The sequence below is a fragment of the Gavialis gangeticus genome, unplaced genomic scaffold (genome assembly GCF_001723915.1).
Source record: "Gavialis gangeticus isolate Ggan-Ray unplaced genomic scaffold, GavGan_comp1, whole genome shotgun sequence".
Taxonomy (NCBI): domain Eukaryota; kingdom Metazoa; phylum Chordata; order Crocodylia; family Gavialidae; genus Gavialis; species Gavialis gangeticus.
This window is the reverse complement of record NW_017728993.1, coordinates 70,073,480-70,083,879: the sequence shown is the minus strand read 5'-3', so window position 1 is coordinate 70,083,879 and position 10,400 is coordinate 70,073,480. Positions and strand designations below refer to the sequence as shown.

At 49.4% G+C, this 10,400-nt stretch overlaps 1 protein-coding gene across 1 annotated transcript in view; it reads right to left on the bottom strand.

The window, feature by feature from the left end:
- The window catches only part of LOC109287053 (cysteine-rich protein 2), a 60,189-nt gene extending 49,795 nt beyond the window's left edge, over positions 1 to 10,394 (bottom strand). Inside the window, exon 1 of the mRNA XM_019501991.1 lies at positions 10,319 to 10,394. Within this exon, the coding sequence (XP_019357536.1) occupies positions 10,319 to 10,361 (43 nt within the window). The 5' untranslated portion in view covers positions 10,362 to 10,394. The remainder of the gene's footprint in view (positions 1 to 10,318) is intronic.
- Between the last annotated feature and the right edge of the window lie 6 nt (positions 10,395 to 10,400).

The following is a 10,400-nucleotide window of genomic DNA, read 5'->3' as shown; positions in this document are numbered from 1 at the left end:
CTGCTGACTGATCAGGGTGCTGGTTGCTGAAGGTTGGGGTGGCTGTGGCTATTTCTTAAAATAAGACAACAATGAAGGTTGCCACAAACCTTCAATTTGTAAAAAACGCAATATCTGCGAAGCGCAATAAAGCGAAGTGCAATAAAACGAGGTATGCCTGTAGATTCAATTCTTTGGTCCTTACAGACTGGAAGTCCAGTTAAGGAGGCAGAAACAGGGTCACAGGAAGGAAGAAATCACAATCCCATTAAGTTTCTACTGTACCCACTAAGACATAAATGCTACTACCTGCCACCACGTGCAAGACAGTGGCCAACTGTTGCTTGAATGCTCTACAGCAGAGGCTCCCAAACTTTTTCTTACTGAGTACCCCTTTCCAGATTTACCAGCTGCCCATGTACCCCTACCAGCATGTTCTATATTTTAACCCTTAAATGCCCATTATTATAATGAAAATTAAATCTGCATTACATAATTTCTCCCACATACCCCCCAGAGATGTTTTGTGTACTTCCAGGGGTACACGTACCACAGTTTGGGAACCCCTACTCTAGAACATCTTCCACTTGAGGCCTGGTGGCACTGGCCATGTCTTGTGCTTCCTAAGAGAAAGCTGCTGCTCTCTTTTCTCCCACCAGCCTTACATGTTGAACCCAAAAAGCTATTTTTCTTCTTGCTTAATTGAAAGTCCCAGGGTCTGTGTAGTCTTTATGAGGACACATTAGTACAGTATCTGGATTCTCTCTCTATCTGAATCCCCAGAGCCACATCCAGCCCATTGGACGCAGCGAACAGGAAGGCACAACATCCCCAGAACACTGGGTTCAGCTGAGACAATGAGGCGTCATTGTAAGAGTATGAAAAATAAAGTTGTTTCCCGATGAGGCTATTTCCTTTTGCCCTTGGGGCATTAAGAGAAAGCAGCACTGAGAAAGCAGCTGGAACTATCTCCTTTACAGGGTAAGAGGTAACCTGATAAGAGCCTGATGAGTGACTCATTGGCTTCAGAGATACAGTCTAGTCCTTCAGTTTGCTAGCTGCAGACAATGCTCATAGATGCTGGCTTGGAGAAAAATCCCAACAAACACCTAGTGCCATAGCTGCCCTATATTCCCTCCCAAACAGCATCCACCTATGGAGCTCTAGGGATAGACACCTTTAACAGATCTCAGGTCTTCTATACAGCCATCTGGGACGCAGCAGTTTTGCTGGCACAGCTCAGAAAGAAGTGATCTGCATGTGACCACTCCCCCATAAAACAATCTGCAGCATTTCCAATGCACCCATTACCACCACATCTAAATTGCCATCCCAAAGAGTCCACAGCAAAATGAACTCACCTCATTGAGTGCAATCAATGGAAGTTCTGCTCTCAACTTCAACAGCTGTAGTATCTTGAAAGAAGTTCTCTCAGTTCTTTATTTTAAAATGAAAACTATGTATACAAGAAGTCCCTGGGCCTTGGTTCTAATGCATGCAAGCAGCGTTCCTCATAAGCATAAGCATTCGCCAGATAGGTCACAGTATGCAGGGCCATGACAGAGAAAGTTAATGTAGGCACAAGTATAAAAAAAGGTAAAGAACTCCATTACATAATGAGCATATATGCACAGACATGCAAAACTGAAGTGTTGGTGAAACCTGTTTGCTAGTATTCTGCAGCAACAGCAGCAGCATGGGATCAGGTCATTAAAGAGAGATGTGGTAAACCTGAAACTGGCCCTGTTCCCACAAAAGGAGTTCATTGCTACACTTGCCTTGTGCCCCTCTGCCAGCATGTTGCAGTCCTGCAGTAACATTTTATTTTTTCTAAAGGAAAAATGTCTCCCTTTCCTGCGCAAAAATCTCACATGAAGGGATTGGGGGGGAGGGGGGAGAGAGAAACTCATCCAGATGCCAAGTCCACCAACTCCATGTAAGGGCAGCCTCTCTTTTCAGGACCAGGGCTGACTACGTCAGGAAGTAGTGACATGGGCAGTGCGCAAAGCAAGCTAAAAAAAAGGGGTTGGAGGGATGGGGGGAAGCATTCAGGAATAGTTCTCTCAAGGGCTTGCTGAAACAACTTATGGGGGAAAAAAAGACAGACATCAGCCCAGACAGCCAGGCAGAAATGCAGGGTTTAAAATCTGCAGCAGCCCACTGTATCAAAGCCTCTACATGCAGAGAGGGAGGGATACAGATGTGCAGCCAGTTCAAGCCTTGCCATTCCCCGATGAACAAATGCAACCTTAGTGCTCGCTTCCCAGCAGTTTCCACCTGGGGCAGGCTTCCCACTTGCCCTATGAGCTCCGGGCCCTGCCACTTGATGGGATGTAATCAGCTGCACCCAAACCAGAACATCCAGACCCAGCAGGCAGCTCCTCTCCCCCAGTCTCACTGCTGACACAACCAAGATTAGCAAAGCTAAAAATGCACAAAACCAGTTCAGAGCAAACAGCCACAGGCAAAGCCTGAGAGCTCAGGGTCAGCTTTAAAACCAAGCGTAACGCCGGCATTCCTCAGAGGTTGTTCAGTCTAAGAAAGGAAGTGGGATTTGGGAACCTGCAAGCTCACACATTGAAGACTTGAATGAAGAGGAGGTAAACCCAGGCTCATCACCGCAACCATCTAGTGAGAACTAGCAAGAGGAGCTAGCTACCATGTCCACGCTCAAAGGCTAGAACAGAGCAGCTAACACACTAGAAACCATAGGAGAGACTAGCCCTCATTCTCTCTGGAAGGAGAAAGGGCTCCTCTCCTACATGCCATGTTCCAAAGAGAAAACAGCAGACACTGCCCATGCCTCAACAGTTCATAGCATCAGCAAAGAACTAGTCCAAGGCTGCTGTTCCCATTGGCTTCAGATTGGTCCTGATCCATTAATCAGTGGGAATCAATGGAACATCTCTTGCTACATTTAGAGACCACTGGATCAAACTCCACAGGAGGCAGGTAGGGCCAATCCTTCATGGCCCTGGCACCCAGTACTGTCATCCATTCCAGTCCAGCCACTTTGGGTTAGTAGCATATGACACCCACTTCACACACCTTCAGCTCAGCATCTCACATATAGGAAAACCATTTATTTATTTGACAGTGGACACATTTAAAAATAACAGGGTGAGTGCTCCTCCTTAAAGATGACAGACGAGTATACCTGAGTAACCAACCAACACCCTTGTTAACTACAAAGTCCTGACTTTTTGACAACATGGGCACATCCACACTGCACACACCACACATGCAGGCATTCCCCGTGCTGCTAATTTGCAGCCCAGGGGCAAAGGGAGGGAAGGGGGTTTGACACAGGGAAATCCTCGTATCAAAAAAACCTACACCTTGAAGAAGTGGAGTGGTGCACATGGCAGCAGTGCGCACTGCTGGAGCCTGGTTGGCTGGAGCCATGCTCTGGCTGCCGGCCAGGCTTAATGCTGCCAGATTGCTGCGGCTGCAGCCCCCGGAGGCCTTCAGGCCCCAGGTAAGGCTGCTGCGGCCAGCTCAGCCTCCCCTACCCCACCCAGGGCAACATGCCATGCATGCACCAGAGCACACATGCATGGGTGTTTTCCGGGACAAGCAGCAGCGGCACGCATTGTGCTGCTGCTTTTTGTCCCTGGGGAAATGCAGGTCCACTTGTTAGTAGGGAGGTCTCCAACAAGGGAACCTGGAAGAAGAACACAGGTTCCTGTGGCATTTGATTTAGCAACGTCAAAGCCGGTACGAGAGCCCCAAGAGACAATCAAGAAGGAAACTGCTGCACTGACCTGGGGCCATGCAACACAGTTGTACCCCCCACCCAGACCCACAAATTATTTTGACCACTACTCCCAGACATATCTACATTACATCTATGCCTCTTCAGTCTTGAATATGGGTAGTGCCCACCGGATGTTCTAGGCTTGGGCTTCCATCCCATCAACCTGTCCTTCAGAGCCCAGGGAAGACGGAGGACGGCATATTTCTGGATACCCTTGCCTATAACCTCACATGGGAAGATGTACATCAGTCCACTGGGCTTGGTTTGAACCTGGGCCATTCCAGGACAAGAGCACAAGCCTTTATCCTAAGGACCAAGACACAAGCGGACTCAAATTTATTTTGAGAACCGGCCACCAGAAGGGAGCTCAGCCTCAGACCCTCACTGGGGTCACAGACACAGGAGAGCTGGTGAGGTGGCACAGAGGCGCACCTGCAAAGCCCCAGAAACATTTTCAAAGCGTCCAAAGCACCTTCCTACATTTTGCAAGACTAGAGACGCTTCGACCCAAAAGGCATTTTTGTTTTTCCAGATGTGCCTGACTGCCTGTCTGGAATTCAGCATCTGATCAACTCCCTTTTTTACTGTGAGGATGCCAGACTCTGCTCTGAACAATAGAGACATGAAATCAGTAGGGTGTGCCCCAGACGCATGCAGATGCCAGAGAGAACACCATGCAGAAAGTCAGCATCAACCTCATTGGAAAAGCATGACCAGAACAGGTTCTCCACTGGGCCACACTGAGTTCCTGGTACCCATCCCATCCCTCTCTCAGGCAGGCTTCCCAGCCTTTGTCATCACTACTTACTCAGCATGCAGAGTGCTGTACAACTACAGGAAGGTTTCCCATCTCCAGACAGCACAGATGATGCAAATGGTAATTCTCAATACAGTCAGGTCTCTCTGGGCACAAACTCACACACAGAGGCAGACGTGGTGGGTGAATGCCTTCATATTTTTGGCAGGCAAGGTTCTTTGAGTAGATGTGGTATCTTTTATTAGACCAACTGAGTATTTTTGCACATCTCACTCATTTGCACCCTCCCTCTCTGCCTCATGCCAGTTGCATCTGTAATTTTTCTCCCCCCTCCATTTGCTTCTCACTCGCCAACAGTCTCTCCTCCGTTCCACAAGCTGTTCCCAGCACCAGGGACCAGAGAAGTCCCCTTCTAACAGCAGCCTGAAAATCTAGCTCTCACCCTTGCAAACCTGATATCAAGCACATGGCAAGGAATTTACAGAAGCAGCCTCTAGCTTCCCTCAGCAGAAATGTCCACATCAACACAGGCAGGTGTGGTTAAAGCTGGCCCAGGTGTGTCCACCCACACTACAATCTAGTTAGTGCCGCTGACAGCTGCATCCAGGATGCCATGGCAAGAGATCTGGCACATAGCAGCAACCAGAGCTGCATGGCAATCATTCTCCATGCTAGCCACCAAGGCAGCATGGCTCTGCCCATCACACGTTCAGTGTGCCCAATGTCTGCTGCCAACCGTCTATTCAACATGTAATGGAAGAGGCGCTCACTCCCTGCTGAAACTAGGGACTGGCATGGAAAACATGAGGCTGTGCCCAGTGCTGGCGGGGCTTGCAGGGGAGCCTCCTGCCGGTCTCAGGCACACCCAATTTGCCTCTCAGCTAAGCGGAAAAGCAGGGCAGGTTCCCAGTACACAGCTGAAGAGGAGGAGAGCTGCTAGGATGCCAGGCACAGACTCAGCAGCACTGTAGGTGCCCCCTCCTCTCCTGCTGGGCTTTGTTTATGCTGCACTTGGTGGTCATAGGAAGAAACAGAGCAAGGGACCAGCACTTGTTCTTCATCTACAGGGTAACAATTAACTGCTTTCTGGACTGTGAGCTCTTTGAAGCAGGGGCTAGCACTGGCAACACATTTGCAGGGTGCTGAATCCAACCTGGTCCTGGCTGTTAGCAGTCACAGACACACCCTAAGCGAGAAGGCAGCAGCCTCCTTTAGGCAATTTTCTGGGGTTTGCAAGATTTTTCCAGGGGACGTTCCAGTTGAGCCAGCCACTTTGCTCTGCACAAACAAAGCCCTGCTCACAGCCTGTGACTTGTATCATCATGAAGGAGCCAGGCAACAGTTTGCTGGAAGCCCTTCTCCAAGATGCACGCTCCTGAAGAGCTGCCTCCCTTCAGCAGAAGTGCAGGAGGTTATATAAAAGCCTAGCTCAGTGCTTTTAGCCATCAGTAGAGAGGCCAGGCTTAGGCCAGGTGTATGGTCCCTGCTGGGCAGGCTGCTCTTGAGAGGACTGGAGTTTTCTGGATATTTAAGGAAACCTGCCCTGCATGTACACAGACTAAAGCCTGCTGGCTCTACCCAAGCCTGGCCTGGGGATTTTCAAGCCAGGATCATGAAGCAATCACTGGAAATGGCAAACACCTCTGTCTGAGGACAGCGGTTACTTATTAATTGCAGAGCTCCTTTTGCTATTCTAGCTTGAATTTCTCCAGAGCAAACACATCTCTGTCCAGTGCTCTGCCAAGCACAGTGGGAAACAGAGAGCTGGCCAGGAGGTTTTGTTCATTTGCATCATCTTGCTGCTGCAAAAGTACTGAAATAATCAATACAGCAATAGCAGCAAATGGGCACGTCCATGCCGGTCAATGGGGCCCTTCACTGAGCCCACACCCCTCTGCAGCAGCCGCTCGCTCCAAAACCAAGAGCCACCATACAGGGATACCCCTCTGTCTCTACCGCTGGCTTCTTCTCACTGCCCCAAGCATCATGCAGTGTTCTGCTGCCACCTGCCAAGAGATCCCAAAAGCAAAACTGGGCTGCTCCATCAGCTCTGGGAGCTGCAGTTTGCCTCCATTCTTCTAAGGTTATTGTTGTTACTGAGCACAAGTCACGAAGGCTGCTGGTTTGCCAAAGAATGGCTGGATGAATGCATCTCTCCCACCAATTTAGCAGCCCTCGCTAGTCTCAGATGCTGGCCAAGGCCAACAATTAAGTGACCCCATGCTGCGAATCGCCTCCCTGATGTCCCCGCCAGCAGCAGCCTCCTCATTCCACGCATCCAGGACTCCCCCGGGCATCTCGGCACTGGTGCTGGTGCCAGAGGCACAAACACGAGAAATTCTAAGGCTATCTGGTGATTTTCACATGCTCCAGTCCACACCGCCCCATGCCATTCCTAGCACAAAGAGTGCCACCATGAAAGTGAAATGCACCGTGCCCTCAACTGAGGTCTTTTAGAACAATGTCGTCAGGAACAAAAAGAGCCTGTTTCTTATCAGCCTTCCTGGATTCCAGCGAATGAACAATAAATGGCATGTATTTGTTACATATTTGGTTTCGACATCCATACTGAGCTCAGAAATCTGTGATAAACACTGCACAAGGGAAAGCAACAAGACTCCAGCTGCGGGAATCCTCTGCAGTTCAGTGGTCTGAAAACAAAGGCAGGCAGAAGAAGAACTGCAAATTCTCCCCCCTCCCAACCATGAAGGCAGTGACCCTGCAAAATTCATCTGAAGACCCCCTTTGTACTAGTTTAAAAGATACTCAGCAGCTTTCCTTCAGTCAAACTCTGTAGCACCAAGCCTTTCTGGCAGGACAAACCAATTGAAACATATGTGACTCGCTGCCAGGGCTCTAGAAATCAGCTATGGAGAATTGAACCACACAGATGAATATTCAAAGGGTTATACACTTGATCCTTCAAATTTCATAAGAAGTAGATCAAATTGTCCAGCTATGGTTGGAAACAATGTGCTTCCCTCTCTCTCCCCCCTCCCCTTCCTCCCCCTGCCCCCAAACCTATTTTCTTGCATTTTTTTTAAACCACCTCATTCTGTAATTCAGGAAACACCCACATCCATCTGACTAAAGGAGGGAGGGGTCCATTAGATTTTTCCACAGAGTTAAGAGGTAACAAAGCAGCCTGGAAAATTAATTTTCCATCAGATAAAATTATTATTTTTGGTCACTTGCCCCTTTCAGTACATGAGTGTCTCATCAAGGTGGGGTAGGTTAGAGGCATGAATTTGGTGGCATTCTTACTTATGAGACTCTGAATCACAATTCCAGGCAGTCCAATAACAAAATTATAGCCACCAGCACCCATTCATCACAAGAACATAACATTTCTAAACACGGACTTTATGAATTAGTCTCCATTAAGAGGCAATAAAGGACTTCACATAATCTCCGTGGAAGATAATTCTCCCACTACTTTTCCGTCTAGATGACTTGATTTATTTATTTGTTTGGAACACCCTCTCCAATTTACTGACCTTATTCTTGGAAACAGAAAAATACCTTCTCTTCTGCTCTGCTTCTTGTATATTTTGACTATAGCTGTGCAGGATGAGATTTTCCTGCCCTAGAGAAAAACTGCTGAAAAATGAATTCAAAGTTGCCATTTCAAAAAATTAAATTAGAATGTGTTTTGGGGCTTAGGGGGGGTTAACAACAATGCAGAAAAAAATCCAACCAAAATCTATGGGTTTAGGCTTTTTTTTCCTGGCTAAAATGAGAATTTTCTGCCAAGTGTTTCAACAGAAGCTTTTTTTTCAGCCAGCTTGACAACTCCCTTCAATAGAGGCTGCCTGGACTGAGCAGCTCTAGGATGGGGGCATACCACGAGGGGACAGTGGAAACCTGGCACACTCTTTCCCTTACCTAGGACCCTAAAGAAGATCCCTCTACCGTTCCACAAAGCTAACCCTGAGTGGGATGTCATGAGACAAAGAAGATAAAGGCAGGAGGAGCTGGAGTCTGTTGCCTGCTTCCCACCCCTCACCCTCCAAAAATAGCTGCTCTTCAAGCAACTAGCATATAGGAACCCACTTGAAGACAGCCTGTATTTTGGGGGAAGGGAGTTTCCATCATATTAAGCTATCACATCACCACCATCAATCTGACAGTCTTATTTACACGGCTTTGGGGGCATAGGCACTTAGGGATGACAGCTCCTGCATAAACCCCATGAGAGGGGCACAGGGAGCTTCTGTGAAACTGGAACTTCATTTCCCCACAGATCCTAGGAAACGTTGCCTGATCCCTCCCCAAAAGGGCAAAATTGGGAGTCAACGCTGCAAGGTCATGACTCCTCGTCTTCACTCTGTCAGGTACTTCTGCTGGGGTCTGATCTCCCCAATCACTAGTTGCACCTGGAAGAGTCAGTAGAGGACATTTTTCCTCTCCACATAAAACTGATTCCCAGAGATAAGACTCACCCAGAGAGCAAGGGAGAAAAATGTCAGAGTGGGGGGCCAACAGGAAGAGATGTATTATTTTCAGCTTAAAAGGGAAAGATTCATACAAGGAAAGTAATCCAAGAGGCTGGGCCATTCCCACCCCCACACAGATAGGTTTATTTAAGGGAGAAGAAAGCAAATTCCTTTCACAGTGTTTACTTGGAGACGGCTGGAGGGAACGGGACTGTACTGCCCTTCCCAACAAGCTGGACACTCAGACCCTAGCAGGATCCAGTGTTTTTCTCTACCAGAATTAAAAATAAATCAGGAGCAGCAAGGACTAGGGAAGATGGATCTTCAGCAGCATCACACACATCCCTCAACCAAGGCAGATCATAGGAGCAAAACAGAAACAACTCACCACTAATATTGCAGGCAGAAACCATGCTAGATTGGGAACAGCCAGATACCAGCACCAACCAGTGCCAGCATGATGCTTCCCTAAACAAGCTGGTGTATAATGTACCACATTACCCTACCTTCTGCCTTAGGTCAGACCAACACAGCTAACTACCTTTCTCAACTCAGTCAAGTGCTCCGGAGCTTAGTTATCCTAGCTCTTGAAAGCAATCCTAAAAATCTCCAGTAGTAATCCCACCAAATTGGAGACTGGCAGGTGGGTCAAGCGAGCCGGCTGGAGCCATGTTCTTGCAGCTGCCAATTCTGGTCTGTAGCTTTGCTATGCGCTAAAACGCGCTGCAAGACGCACACTTCCAAGTGACAGCGCGGCCCAGCAACAATGAACTCTACTGCCAGCCTGAGCTCTCAGCAGCTTCCCAACCTGGCGCAAGGCACACAGCGGAGGATGCCCACATCTGACACACCCTGGGCCCAATTACCTTAAGTACCGAGCACCCACCCCTCCAACCGGAGGCGCTGGCAATGGTCGGTGGGTCGGCAACTCGGTGCATTTCATAATCAGGCTCAGGACGTCTCAAGCTACACGGGCAAGAAGGGAGCCCCCCACCCAGCATCGGAGGAGACTTCAGAGAGCGGAACGTGAAGCGCTGCGCATCTTATTTCCTCCCCCCATGGGATGAATGGGGCGCTGTGCAAAAATGGAGAAGCAGCAAGATTAACTAAAGAAAACTGCCCCATAAACCCCGGGTACCTGACACCTGCTGAGAGCAGTGCCTGGACTCCCCCAGTGCTTTGCCCTGGAGCTGCTCTGCAGGACACCCTTCCGCACTGCCCCCACTCCTCTCCCCGTGGCCCAGCCCAGGGGGGCACCTTGTCCCGCCCGTCAGCCCCCGCAAGCCACTCCGCTCCTCCAAGCCTCCCACCCGGGCGGGCAGGCGGAGCCCCGGCGTGCGCGCAGCCCCGGCCCGGCCGGAGGGGAGCGGGCGCTGCCCGGGCACTTACCGAAGTACACGGTCTTGTCGCACTTGGGGCACTTGGATGCCATGACGCAGGCACCGGGACCCGCCGCACTATGCGCCCCGCG